The 14,290-nt window shown below is 41.0% G+C and overlaps 1 protein-coding gene across 8 annotated transcripts in view; it reads right to left on the reverse strand.

Moving 5' to 3' along the window:
• Positions 1 to 14,290, reverse strand: part of TLN2 (talin 2) — a 441,711-nt gene that overhangs the window by 121,628 nt on the left and 305,793 nt on the right. For all 8 annotated transcript variants that reach the window (XM_058737523.1, XM_058737527.1, XM_058737519.1 and 5 more), the window contains 3 exons: positions 12,758 to 12,892; positions 10,707 to 10,835; positions 7,996 to 8,098 (listed from right to left, as the gene is read on the reverse strand). In XM_058737523.1, coding sequence (XP_058593506.1) covers positions 7,996 to 8,098; positions 10,707 to 10,835; positions 12,758 to 12,892 — 367 coding nt within the window. The remainder of the gene's footprint in view (positions 1 to 7,995; positions 8,099 to 10,706; positions 10,836 to 12,757; positions 12,893 to 14,290) is intronic.

Genomic DNA, 14,290 nt, shown 5'->3' on the forward strand with positions numbered 1-14,290 from the left:
AGCGAATGTGAAGGAGAGAAACAAGTGGAGTGGAACAGTCAATTCCTTTTTATGTTTAAGCTTCTGGCACAGGGTTGAAGGATGCCCTTGCTGAGAAAGGCACCAGATGTGGTTAAGGCCTCATCCACCTCTGGCTCTGCAGCTGATTAGCTCTGTGGCCCAGACTGCTGCCTTTTCCCTCAGGGCCTCGGTTTCCCACCAGTTTTAGGAGGCTGAGATCACTGCTCTGACTGTTGAAAATTCCAGGCTGTGATTTCTCGACATCTCCCCTTGTCTTCCCATTTATTATATAGTCTCCTGAGTCCATTTCTATTTGAGCTGTATATGACTTCGAGAGAATGAAACATTTATCACGTACAATTAGAAAAGTCACATTTATGCAAAAATCATTTACTGAAAAACCTTTTACAGACCCAGACCTTTTTTTTTTATAAAGGCAGAAACCAGAGGAGCTGAATGCCAAGAGCTGAGGCTAGTCTATCCCATGTGTTTTCTGCTGAGGAATCACTATGAAATCTCAAGGCACCTCAGGGATCCTCTTAGGAGGAATCAGGTTTCCAAGGAAGAGGAAGCTACACCATCAAAGGAATGGAACAAGAGGCCAGGAGCCCTATGAACATCTACGGCTATATACGGCTTAGTTCACAGCAACATTCTCGATGGTAATGAGGACATTCATCAGGGTCAGGTCTGCAGGAAAATACCACCCTCCAAATAAAAATGTTCATATAGTCCAGGGTACATTACACAGCCAGAATTGCCAGTGGGCAACACAAAAGAAGACTACAGTCTCAACGACCACAATGCTTTGAAGACACAAATTGTTGTTTTGTTTTTTTTTTTAACGTTTATTTATTTTTGAGACAGAGAGAGACAGAGCATGAACGGGGGAGGGGCAGAGAGAGAGGGAGACACAGAATTGGAAGCAGGCTCCAGGCTGTGAGCCATCAGCCCAGAGCCCGACGTGGGGCTCGAACTCACGGACCGTGAGATCGTGACCTGAGCTGAAGTCGGACGCTTAACTGACTGAGCCACCCAGGCGCCCCAAGACACAAATTGTTTTTACGGTATTCTTGCTATCTGGATCTTAAATTATGTTTAGGAACAAGCATTAAGAAGATTCCTCAGTGATCAGCGATGCAGTGAAATTCTCTGTAATGGCAGCCACCGCTGATTAGAATTCACGTAGGTTGTGTGTAGACAGCAGTAGATGACAAAGCAAACTCACAGGGTGAAAACCTGGTATGCCACAGGTTTTTAATCTGTCATACAGTATCTGAAAAGAGGTCTATATGCCACCATATTCAGCCAAGCAGAAATGTGGTTTGGATACATTTGGATAGCAGCCCAACAAAAACACATCTGTGTTAGAATCTAGCCCAGCAGCGGCTGAGACCCAGGGAGACGCTGTCCATACGTACGTTCTCTCTCTCCTTCCTTACCATCCATTTTCGAACTTACGAGGACTTGCCTCCAACAAGAAGAGTGACCCTGTTTTTCCCAGAGCCAATGGATACTTCCCCTAAACCTTTCTCTCATGCAACTTTCTGGGTAGCAGCTACCTCTCTGGCTCTAGACACCTCCCTTTCTCCAGGTTTTCTTGCTCTTTCCAAGGGTGCACATTCTCACTTCTTTCAAACATCTCCTTTGCTGCTTAGCCTTCTTCTTGTTAAATATTTGCGTTATCCAGAGTTACTTGTGATAATTTTTCTTGCTCTACCACTCCTTCTCGGCAAACTTGTTCATATTTCTTCAGTTTCAATTGTTATCATTGTATTCAACAGTTAAGAAACATCGTCTCCAGTCCAAACTTCTCTACTGAGTTTCAAAGGGAAATATCTAGCTGCCTAATGGGCACCTTGACCTGGAGATGCTTCAAACTGAATACATCTATAGTTGAATCTGGCATCCCTGAACTCCAGCCCCCACCATGCTTGCCCATGGCCCTGTGCTTCATTCAGCTCTCAGGCCAAACACTTGAGTGTCCATGTTGTTTTCCTTACTTCCATCCCTGCCAGTCCCCGACCAGTCAACCAACAGCTGTCAGGTCTCTTTTTCTTTTATTCATCTGTTCATTTCTTCTGCAGGCCACTCCCATCTCTCAGGTGGATGAATGCAGCAGCATTCACCCTGGTCTTCCTGCCTCCAACTTTGTTTCCCTCACTTTATCTGCATAGGAGAGGAAGGGCAACCTATTTAAAAGGCAATCTAAACTGTGTCCATGGATGAAAGCTCTTCACTGTCTTCACATGCTCTTAAGTTTTAAATTATTTAAGGTGGCTTACGAGGCTCTTTAGGAGCTGACCCAGTCTCCCTTTCCATCCTTAAGTTTTTACTCCTCTCCTGCTTGCCTTTTGCCTGAACCCTCCTCAAGGTCACTTGGTCAGTCTTTTCTCTTCCCTCTGGGACTTGATACACACTGTTCCCATCCCCCGAACCACCCATTCAGCGCCTGCCAAAACTAAATGGTGCTACTTCCAGGCTATTTTCACACACAGACTAGACAGTCTGTCATCCTAGATGTTATCAGTATCAAATGACGGAACCTATAAAGGAGTCTTCGCTCCATTAAAGAGGCATTTCATCAGCTGTACCAAGCTTGGCAAGATTCCAGAAAGGTGTAGAATTTCTTGAAGCTTGTATCTCCCATGTACCCTATGCCTTGTAAGAATTTATAAATACTTTTCCTCCTCCTTGAACACTAAATGGATGCTAAACAATCCTTAAAACCCTGATCAGGTGGCCAGTTCTCTTTGACAGCTTCTCTTACTCTCCCATTAGGACAAAATTCTTATTATTGCAGGTACTGTATTATACTATGGAGAACTCTTTTTGCACTCCTATTGTGCTCTGTTTTAAAATTAATAAATACACAGAGTTTTAAAAAAATCAAAGAGGACCTTGGTTATCATAATGGCAGAATAACTTATTGCACATAAATTCCCCCTCATTGGAAAAATCATACAAAACATCTATTTGATGGCAGTGGAGAGAGACCAAGGCACTAAGAGGAATAAGATTTTATTTTATTTTAATTTCATTTTTTAAAAGATTATTTTGAGAGAGAGAGAAAATGAATGAGAATGGGGGAGGGGCAGAGGGAGAGAGAGAATCCCAAGCAGGCTTTGCACTGTCAGTGTGGAGCCTGATGTGGGGCTCAAACTCACGAACCTTCAGATCATGACCTGAGCGGAAATCAAGAGTCTAGTGCTTAACTGCCTGAGCCACCCAGGCATCCCAAAGAGGGACAAGATTTTCAAGAGAAAAAAAGCACAGAGAGGGAGGTGCAGTGCCACTTTTCCCTTCAAGGCATTCCTTAATTTGTAAACTGTTGCCCAGGAGCTGAGCAAAACTTCCTGCAATCTCATGGGGCTGGGAGAATTAAAAAGGACAGTTGTGAGCCCATGAAAGGCAATGTCCCTGGTAAACATCACAGATGCTTTGATGGGATGCACAAAGGGCTATCCCATAAAAAACAAACTGGAAATAGACCACACAGTTTCCAATCAGCTCCGTCCCTGCCCATATTACAGTGATCTGCTTAGATGTTCACTACGTGCCAGAAACAAAGAATAATCCTCTGTAGGGAAAAGAACACAATTCAGAGCCTCAGACCATCTCTTCAATTTAAAGTATCCATGTCTAGCATTAGATTAAAAAATATCAGCAACAGCAGGAGGGAAGACCAACGGTTGAAAACGGAGAAAAATGACAATGAATACAGGCCCACAGGTGATCCAGATATTGGAATTACTGGACCAGGACTTTCAATAACTTGTGGTAACTATGTTGAAGAAATTAGATGGCAAGATAGAAAATTTCAGCATCCAAAGTTTGGAAAGTGCAAGAAAACTATCAAGAGGCTTTTATCAAACTGAAAAATAGGACATTTCAAATTGAAAACTCAGAAGAGGCTAAAAGCAGAGTAGACACAGCTAAGGAGAGGAACAGTGAGCTGCAGACTCATCAAAGGAGAATGCTGAGAAAAACACATGGAGAAGAAAAATCACAGCAAACATGGGACAGAAGAAGAGGTACGCTAAACAGTGGAAATGCCCCATATAGACAGTACCTGGAATCTTCAGAGAAGACAGAAAAAATGGGGCAGAATCACTACGTGAAAATACAGTGCTTGAGAGATTTCCAAAACTGATGTAAGATAACAAATCCCATTCTCACACAGTACTTAAAACCCAAGGCAGGATAAACACACAATAAAACTTCTTTCATTCAAAAAGCTAGTAGAGGGGCAAAATAAAACCATATTACCTTTACAAAAGGACACTGACAGCTGACTTCACAACAGAAATCAAGAAAGCCAGACGACAATGGAATAACATCTTCAAAGGGCTGGCATAAAATAACTGCCAACTTAAAATCTTATAAATGAAATTACTCACCAAAAATAAAGGCACAACACAGGTGGATGCAGACAAAAATGGACAGAATTTGTTACCAGTTGACTAGTACTAAGGCAAATGAAGGGACTTCTTCAGGCAGAAAGGAAATAATCCCAAGTGGAGGCACATGGGAGAAGCAGGAAGGAACAAAGAGCAATGGAAGGGGTAAATATGGAGGTGACTCTAAATGGATACTGACCATATGAAACAATATGGAGACTGTATTGATAAGACTGATATATCTGTGTAATTAAAACACACAAAAATGACAATAATGAATGAGAGGGAAGAAAGGTGAAGGGAGTTCAAGTGTTCCAAGATACTTGTACTGTCCAGGAAGAGGTGAACATACTAACTTATGTTAGACTTCTAAAATCGTAGGACAGTCAATGAATATACAACTAACAAGCTCATCAAGGGCAGACAGAATGTAACAGATACATATGAATCTGAAGAAAGGCAAGAAAGGAATCCAGAACAGGTAAGACATTCAGAAAACAAACAGTAAAAGGCTAGATTAAAATCCCAATACATCAGTCATTACATTATAGGTAAATGGAACAAAGAGTCCAGCTGAAAAAAAAGATTGTTGCATCAACAACCCCTCTCTCTGCAAAACAGAAAATACATGATGCTTATAACATACCAGTTAAACAAAAGCATATAGCAAAGTTGACAATGGGACAAAACAGATCATGCACACCCTAATGAAAACAAATGCACAAAACTATATACATAAAACTATAAAACAGTATTAAAAAGAAAATCTAAGTGTAAGGACAAGACATACTCACAGATTAGAAACCTCACTAATATAAAAAGGTTCCTTATTCGCAAATTGATTCAATAGAACTCCAATTTAGAAAAAGGAAAAAATAAGCAGGTCTTTTTGGGGAGTGGCAACTGACAGGCTGATGGTAGAATTTGTTTGGAAAGGCAAAGGGTTAAGAATAGTCAGCACTTAAAGTCAGAGGACTTATATAACCAGATATTAATACTTAGTATAAAACTGCAGTAATTAGCAAAGTGTGGTACTAAGGTAGGGAGAGGCAATGAAGTCATTGGAAAAGAATCTAAAGATCAGAAACTGATTCTCATAAAAGTTCCCTTAACTAATGACAGAGAAAACTGAAGACTTCTGGGGATATGATGGTTGCTTCAACAAGTGGTATGGGATACACCACTTGTGTCTGCTCACATACAAAACTCCATTTTAGATGGATCGTACTTCTAAGTATAGAAAGTAAAACAACAAAGCTTCTAGACAGCGACAGAGAAGAGTACTTAATGATTCTGGAGGTAAAATTTCTGCAAAGGACACAGTTACTAACCTTAAGGGAAAGAGTTGTAAATTGAACTACATTAAAATTGTAAAAAAATCTATTCACCAAGGAACAACTTTGAGAGTGAAAGGTAAGCTCCAAGATAAAAGATACATGGAAATGAAAAGGACTTCCTACAACAAATACAAAGATAAACAAACATTAAAAATGCAACTTTGAGTTATTTTTGAGAGAGAGAGAGAGAGAGAGAGAGAGAAAGGGAGGGAGGGAGGGAGAGGGAGAGAAAATGAGCCAGGGAGGGGAGAGAGAGAGGGAGACACAGAATCCGAAGGAGGCTCCAGGCTCTGAGCTGTCAGCACAGAGTCTGACACGGAGCTGGAATTCAGGAACCATGAGATTGTGACCTGAGCCAATGTCGGATGCTTAACGGACTCAGCCACCAAGGTGCCCCTCAAGGTTTTTTTTTTTTTTTTTTTTTTTTTTTTTTTAAAGAGCAAAAGACATGAACAGGCACTTCACAAGATATCCAGATGGCCAACTAGTATATGAAAAAATCCTCAATTGCACTGCTTTTCAGGGAAATAAAAATCAGAACCATAATAGGATACTATACCCACTCAGCAGAATGACAATGGCTGACAACAGAAACTGGAGACAAGGATGTGAACAGCTGGAACTTTTATACACCACCGCCTGAAGGAAGAGAGCTAGAGCCAAGCACAGCCTGGCACTCAGCAATTCCATTTCTAGGTATCTATTAAGAAAATGCTTATTGGGGCGCCTGGGTGGCGCAGTCGGTTAAGCGTCCGACTTCAGCCAGGTCACGATCTCGCGGTCCGTGAGTTCGAGCCCCGCGTCAGGCTCTGGGCTGATGGCTCAGAGCCTGGAGCCTGTTTCCGATTCTGTGTCTCCCTCTCTCTCTGCCCCTCCCCCGTTCATGCTATGTCTCTCTCTGTCCCAAAAATAAATAAAAAAAAAAAAAAAAAAAAAAAAAAAAAAAACGTTGAAAAAAAAAAAAGAAAATGCTTATTTATGCCCACTAAACAGCATGTCCTAGAACTGTCTACAGCTTTACCCATCAAAGGGATCAAGTCTCAAATAGGTATGGTCATCCAATAAAATATTACAGGAAGCAACAGAAATGTAAGAACTGCTGCCTACATCACATGAATCTCACAACATAATGCCTGAAAAGACAGTGAAGACACAAGGACACATCTGTATGATTTCCTTCATAGTTACAAATAAGCAAATCAACTAATGCTGTTACAAGTCATGGGTGTTTAACTCTGGGAGACAGGAGGGAATATAATGAGGGGCAGGGAGCAGAAGGCACATGTGGGTGTTCAAAATGTCCCATTACTTGAGCATGGTGGTGATGTTTTGGGTGCGTTCCATTTGTGATAACTCATGAAGGTCTACATTTAGGACTTAACACTCTCTTCCAGATGTATGTTATACCTCACTAACAGTGTGTGTGTGTGTGTGTGTGTGTGTGTGTGTGTGTGTTCCAAAGGCAAGCAGTACTACCGTGTAACAAAACCAACTATTTATAACTACTCCTCCCCACCCCAGAGTTCCCCATTCCTCTCCTAGAACCACTTCAGCTCTTCGAGCTTTTTTCTGACACATTTCCTCTTTCCAATAATGGGCTTATAATGAAACTTCTTGATGTTTCCATTTGAGGTAGCTATAGACTTCCTATTAGGTCTTCTTCCTACTAGGGAGATGTTTCCTTATATCCTGGTGTTTTTCCTAGAGCTGACAATTACACAATCTGTTTCTTATACAGATTCCTGTTAAGGGTGTCTCCTGCCTTTGGGGGTGCCTCCAATAACCAAACCTTCCCAGGGTTTTGCAGTACAAATCAGCTTGTTTCTTGTTGGCTGCCCTATCCTGGGAGGCCTTTAGTTTACTGGCTCTGTCTGCTACCACTCATCTGCCTCCTTCCATGTTTGAACATTTCACTGAAATCTTATTGTCATCTTCTTTTCCTCTTTTTTTTTTATTCCTTTACTGGGATTTCAAGAGTCCCACATAGATAGTTCCAGAAGTTTATAATTGCTTATAGGCTAGTAGGGGTGATCCACAAATAGTTTGGAGTGATATTAGATTTGTCTTATATGAAGCCTATTAACAGTATGAAGCCTAGTAACAAGCAAATGGAAAGTGCTTGAAAAATCTGTAAATCGCTGTTGAAAAACAAAGTCAGGTTCATGGTCAAGTCCATGAACACCAGCTGCCGAACCCCTCAGCCCACACCCAGCAGCCTGCACCTGGCCACAGGGAATCGCAAAAAGAGTGAGTCTCACCTGTGTAGTGCTCATTGCCTTGCGCAGCACAGGTTAGGAGCTGAGCCATGGAGGAGCCCACTGCCTTGGATGTACTTCCCAGGTCTTGAGCACATTTTTCCAGCTATAAGAATATCCAAAGGGGAAGACAGCTTAGAAGAAAAGAAACATACACTGAAGTCTTAGCATAAAAACAATGCACATCAAATGTGGGCCTTAGCTTTCCCCCCCCTAATACCAGTAATGCTGAGTAGGGTCAAAGAGGGGAAAAAGCCCATGTTTCAGAACAAATTTGGGTTCATGCTCCTGCCCTCTACTTCCTCCCCCCACATGCTAACTGTGAGAGATTGGGCAGGTAACTGAACCTCGCCATGCCTTGGTTTCCTAAGGAGATCCTAATGCCTAAGCTCAGAAAGTTCTCAGAATCAATGTAGGCACTCAACAAATGGTAGCTATTAGCATTATGCCTTTAGAAGCTAAATTAGAAAGTCTGCAACAAATCCTTAGCGAGAATTAATTATGCCTTGGCAGGAAGTGGGCAGTCATCCAGTGGTACCACCTTCCTGGTGTGTGGGACCATTAACATTGTTAATTTCAATCTTTATACTTTGAGGAGTGCTAACCAGAAGGAAATACAATAGAAAGAGAGGTTTGCCGTGGTAAATGAGATTATGAAAATGGGCGAAGTGCTTGTTTCCCGTGAATAGCACATCATGTTGCTTTGTAAAATGAATAAATAATTCAGAGAACAAAATTATTGAAGGTCCAGGGTATAGATAATTATTTGATTACTAGATGAGGACAACATTTTGGAACAGAACCTCCAGGCACACCGCAAGAGTGCAGAAAGGCATCAGAGAGCATGTGCATTTTTTAATTCCACAACATGCTTCCCGAGAGGCAGTGCCTTCAAATAAAAAAGAGCCTGGTCCATTGTAGCCAACAATGTGTTATAATGCTACACACACATTCCTTTGGGGCAAACAATTTTCTTAAAAATTACATCGTGTTTGTTGCATTCTAACTGACCAGTTGATTTACATAAAAGGCAGGATTCCTGTCATGTCAGCTTCTCTTGGGCTCCCTGGAGCAAGAGTTTGTAAAGGGTCACGCGGACCACATTACAAAGCTGCTGGCCCTACAGCCAGTCCTGACTTCATCATTAGCTAGGCGACCTTAGGTGACTTAACTTCTCTGAGCCTGAGTTTCCTCGTCTTTACTACTTCGCAGTAGCTTGATTTCACACATATTTTCTGAGGGCTTCGTAGGTGCCAGGCATTGTTGCATGGTGAATTTGGTGCTTTTTAAGTCTCCTTCTATTCCACAAGTTTTCAGTTCACCCAAAGAGCAGCAGTAGTCAAGAGTAGAAGCTCTCAACATGAGTGATCAAAAGCGTGGGTTTTTGAGTCCTATAGGTCTGCATTCAAACCCTGGTTCTGCCACTAGCTGGTAGGTACCACACAGAATAGTGACAACCTACCTCCACACCTCTGGTTTCTCAGCTGTAAGACGGGATTAACAGAACTCACTCATTAAGGTTACAACTAGATTGATTTTGTGTGTATACAGTGCTTATGAGGTACTTAATAAATGGTGGTAAGTAAATAATAAAAATAAATAAATAAATAAAAATAAAAATAAATTAAAAAAAATAAATAAAAATAAATGAAAGTAAAGCTGGGGCTTGTGCATGAAAACTGAAAGAACTGTTTCCTTATAACCCATGTAACTGGGCAAAAGGAATATGTCTTTGCGACCTCACTAGCTGAACATACACATGTTATCTCTTTATTAGCAATGTTCAGTAATGTGGAAAAGGAGGTACGTACAAACGAGAAGACCTGGTAAAAATCTTAGCCAAGAAAACCCTGACAGGCCTCAGGAGGTACCATAACATCATCAAATTAGATCTCTGTTGCCATCATTCCACCGACTGTTGTGACTGCACTGTATTAAAGTTCTTTGTCATTGTCCATCCTGGTGACTTGCACTAAGGAAATGTTTTTTCAAATGACTATTGAAAGTATTTTCTGTGTCAACCTTAATGACATCATTGCCATCCATTTCATAGATAAAATATCTGAGACACAGAGGAGATCCAAGACTTACCTAGAGCTAGTAGAGGATATAAGCTGGAGCTAGATGCTAGAACTCCTAGTTTTTTAAAATTTATTTTATAAATGTTTATTTATTTTGAGAGAGACAGTGCAAATGAGTGTGAGCAGGTAAGGGACAGAGGAAAGAATCCCAAGCAGGCTCTAAGCTGTCAGCACAGAGCCTGATGTGGGACACAACTCACAAAACCTGAGATCATAACCTGAGCTGAGCTAAGAGTCAGGACCCTTAACTGAGTGACCGGCCCAGGCACCCCTAGAACTCCTAAATTTTAAAATCTAGCTGTTCTAGCTGCAATGGACATTCCTCTTAAAAAATGCTGTGGGTTCACAACATGGGACTAAAACACTAGGATGTGTCTTGTTTATGAAAAGAGTAATGATCATTAACAGACACTTGTTCATCCTCAGCCAAACCCCAAGCCACACAACCATTACCAGAGGCCCCTTCAGGGCCATCTTTTACTCAACCCAGTGCTTAAATATGGGGCTATTTTAAGGCTTTGCCTTCAAAATGTCAGAAATTCAAGCACACCAACTCCAGCTTCTAAAAATGCCTCACCATGATCGTACCATAAGGCAGAGTCCCACCCCCAGGGGGCTCCAGCATTTCCTTACCGTTTCCCCTGGAAGGGGTTTCAGTTGACTCTCCACAGCAGCCATCTTGGCATCCTGCAGTTCATTCTTAAGTGTCTGCACGGTGCTCAGAGCTGAGTCAATTTCCATCGGACCACAGGCTTCATGGGCCTGTCAACAGAGTTGGGAATACGTGTACCAAGGCTGCCGAGGAAAAGCGTCCCTAGTACTTTGCAATGTACAAAATGCCTTTCTGGATGTACCCAGTGATTCTCCAACACTGGCAACAGGAAGCAAGTGGAGTAAGCGTTTCCTGATAGCACTTCCAGCCTCACTCAGGACCACAGTCCTAACGTCCCGAGATAATCAATTATGTATGCTTCATAAGTGGATATACTTAAAGTCTCCTGGAAGCTATTTTGATCTGAAATGCATTTGCTGCTCAAACTAAGAGGATCCTTCTTCACTGTGTCCGGGTTCTAGAGACAGAGCACCACACACAGTACGTGTCCACAAAGAGACTTGAGAAGCATGTGGTAAGTGAATGAAGAAGGAATGAGTGAATGAACCCAGGACTATCGGGACAAGGCTTTTTCCACCTTATTGAATCTCTACAAATTTCTAGACTATAAACCATTACTTTTCCATAGTGAAGGTCACTAAAGATTTTTTTTCCTTAGTAATTGTTTTAAGAAAACTATTTCATTCTCTTGATCGTTTAAAATATTGGTCTTCAAATACTTTGATCAAGCCCCCCCCCGCCCACGTTAATAAATTATATGTGTATAATTATTGCTCAGTATGTCAAATACTGGTAAATCTTAATTTCTTTTTCTTTTCTTTTTTTTTAGATTATAGTGACAACAACAGCAGTAAACAGTCACTGATTGATTGCTATGTGCCAGTATTACAAGGTGGGGAAACTGAGGCACAGAGGGGCTAATTAACTTGCTGAGGTCCCCAAAAATTAGTTGATGGCAAGGCCAGAATTTGAATGCAGGTAGTTTGATTCCAGAGCCTATACTCCTAACCCTTACACTATAGAAAACAACGTATTTAAAAGCTCTCAGTATCTTCCTCCCCAGTGGACAGTCTCGCTTGAGCCCCACTTTGAGGCTCATTGCTCCAGAGCAGTTGAGGTATGGATGACTCTAAGGCTCACTGAAGAAACTTGTAAAATGTACAAATTCAGGCTCTATGTCCAGGCACTCTTATTCAGTTGCTCACAGGTGAGGCCCAGGAACATGCATTCTGAATGCTCCCAGGTGACTTCAGCACAGATGGTCCTTGGACCTCTGGTTGAGAAACACAGCTCAAGATTTTTTTTTTTTTTTTTTTAACTGAGTATTATCCTAAAGCTCTGGAAATTTTTCTTTGGTGATAAGGCACACTGTTCATAACAAGAATTCAAATCAGCTTCGAACCTTCTTCCCTTTCTCATGTACGAGGCCTCTTGTTTCTATAAAGGGATTGCTACAGTGAGGAAAAATGACTTCATGCCAGAATTTCATGCTAATAACACATCAAACAGTACAGTACTGAGGTCTATCGGTAAGTAAGTCCTAGAGACAGAAACTTACTAATCCCTTACTCTGTTCTGTTGAGGACCTTGTTAAGGTGAATGCTTCCATGTAAGGTGTAAAAAGATTTCAGGGCAAAAAAGATACTATAAATGACCCCCTTGCCCTGCTCCCTGGAGTAATTTTGCTGCCTGAATAGTTGAAGTTCACAAAATAATACCTGCAAGACGCAATCACTTATTGTGGCCGAGAATTTACCTGGCACCAAGAAACTGATGACTCCCTGTCTCCCTTAAGGTTGTGAAACATGGACCATTGCTTGTCCCAGGGCATGGGAGTGGGGAGCATGTAACCTACAATAGTTTAATGCAAGTCATGTGTAATTGGAAAGTGATAAACTAAGTCTAGGCGACAGTAGCTAAAAACCGTAAAAGCGAATCCCCATCAAGCAAATGGAACGGACGCCTCTGCCAGGAAACATGCCCAGCCATGTTCAGGTCCTGGGTCATCCACAGGTCACACCCAGAAGTAAGGCATCTCAATGAACTAACTGCTGGGACAGGGTCCACTTGCCTTCTGCGAGGCGGTACGTAGCTCTGCCAAGCTGGTGGCAAGGTTCTTGGCACATTGGCTCAGCTGCATGGCTGCAGCCTGGTCGCTCACAGTGGGCACCGCGGCTTTGGCGGAGGCCACCATCTTGCTTCCAGGCTGTAAAGGGAGGAGCAGAAAGTAAGACGACACCTGAGCAGCAAGAGTCCGAGAGCACAGACCAAACAACAAAGCCAGAACTTACTTTCCTCTATGACAAGGAAGAGTAAAATCATCTAGACTATCCCTGAAAATTGCCACCCCAATTCTAGGGTCAGGACATTCTAAGAATGTTAAAGAAAAAAAAAAGAAAGAAAAGAAAGAAAAGAAAGAAAAAGAGAAGGAAAGAGAAAGAGAAAGAAAAGAGAAGGAAAGAAGAGAGAAAGAAAGAAAACAAGGAAAAGAAAGAAAAAGAGAAAGACAAAGAAATAAAGAAAGAAAAAGAAAGAAAACAAAGAAAGAAAAAGAAAGAAAAGAAAAAAGAAAGAAAAGAAAGAAGGAAAGAAAAGAAGGAAAGAAAGGAAAGGAAAGAGAAGAAAAGAAAAGAAAAGAAAAGAGAAAGAAAGAAAGAAAGAAAGAAAGAAAGAAAGAAAGAAAGAAAGAAAGAAAGAAGCATGTGTCATTGAGAGGGGGAAAAATTAGGATACTGGCTTGAAATTTCCATTAAAACAGATTGCAGACAGAGTTTATTAAATACATTTCTTTGTGTTTCTTAGAATAGCTCTTTAATCTGTGTCTGAAATATACCTAACAGACTACTTTAAAAGATACGGGCAGACAAAATAAAACAAAATGACCTGTCACATCACATCTCACTACCTAGAATATAATTTCACTATGCATGGATGTCTATGTGCATGCATATATATCTTCAAAAATAAGATCATCCTCTTTATTCTATTTTTCAAATTTTTTGTTTCACATATTCTATATTTTTAATAGCTGTATAGTATTTCAATGTATGCATCTATTAATATTTCTCAATCCTGTGTTGTTGGGCATGTGTCCATTTTTTCCAGGGTATGATAAACGGCTTTGTAACTAAAATTTTTCACACATTCATTATTTTCTTTGTATAGAACTTTAAAAGTACAATCTCTGGACCGAAGAATACACTTTTAGGGGTTTTAATATAGACGTTATAAAAATTTCTCTTAGTAAAGCTGAAACAATTTAAGTGTCAGAAAATAAACATTAATGGCAGAAGTTAATACTTTTAATATTTAAATAACTCACGAGAATTCATTAAAAAAAACAGCCTGTGGGGTGTCTGGGGGGCTCAGTCAGTTAAGTGTCCAACTTCAGCTCAGTCATGATCTCACAGTTTGTGAGTTCAAGCCCTGCAACAGGCTCTGTGCTGACAGCTCAGAGCCTGGAGCCTGCTTCAAATCCTGTGTCACCCTCTCTCCCTGTCCCTTCCCTGCTTGTGCTGTCTCTCAAAAATACATGTTAAAAAAAAAAAAAAACTTAAAAAGAAAAACCAGCCTGAGATGTGAGTAGATAACTTCACATAATAAC

Source organism: Neofelis nebulosa, chromosome 7, assembly GCF_028018385.1.
Source record: "Neofelis nebulosa isolate mNeoNeb1 chromosome 7, mNeoNeb1.pri, whole genome shotgun sequence".
In the NCBI taxonomy this organism is placed as follows: domain Eukaryota; kingdom Metazoa; phylum Chordata; class Mammalia; order Carnivora; family Felidae; genus Neofelis; species Neofelis nebulosa.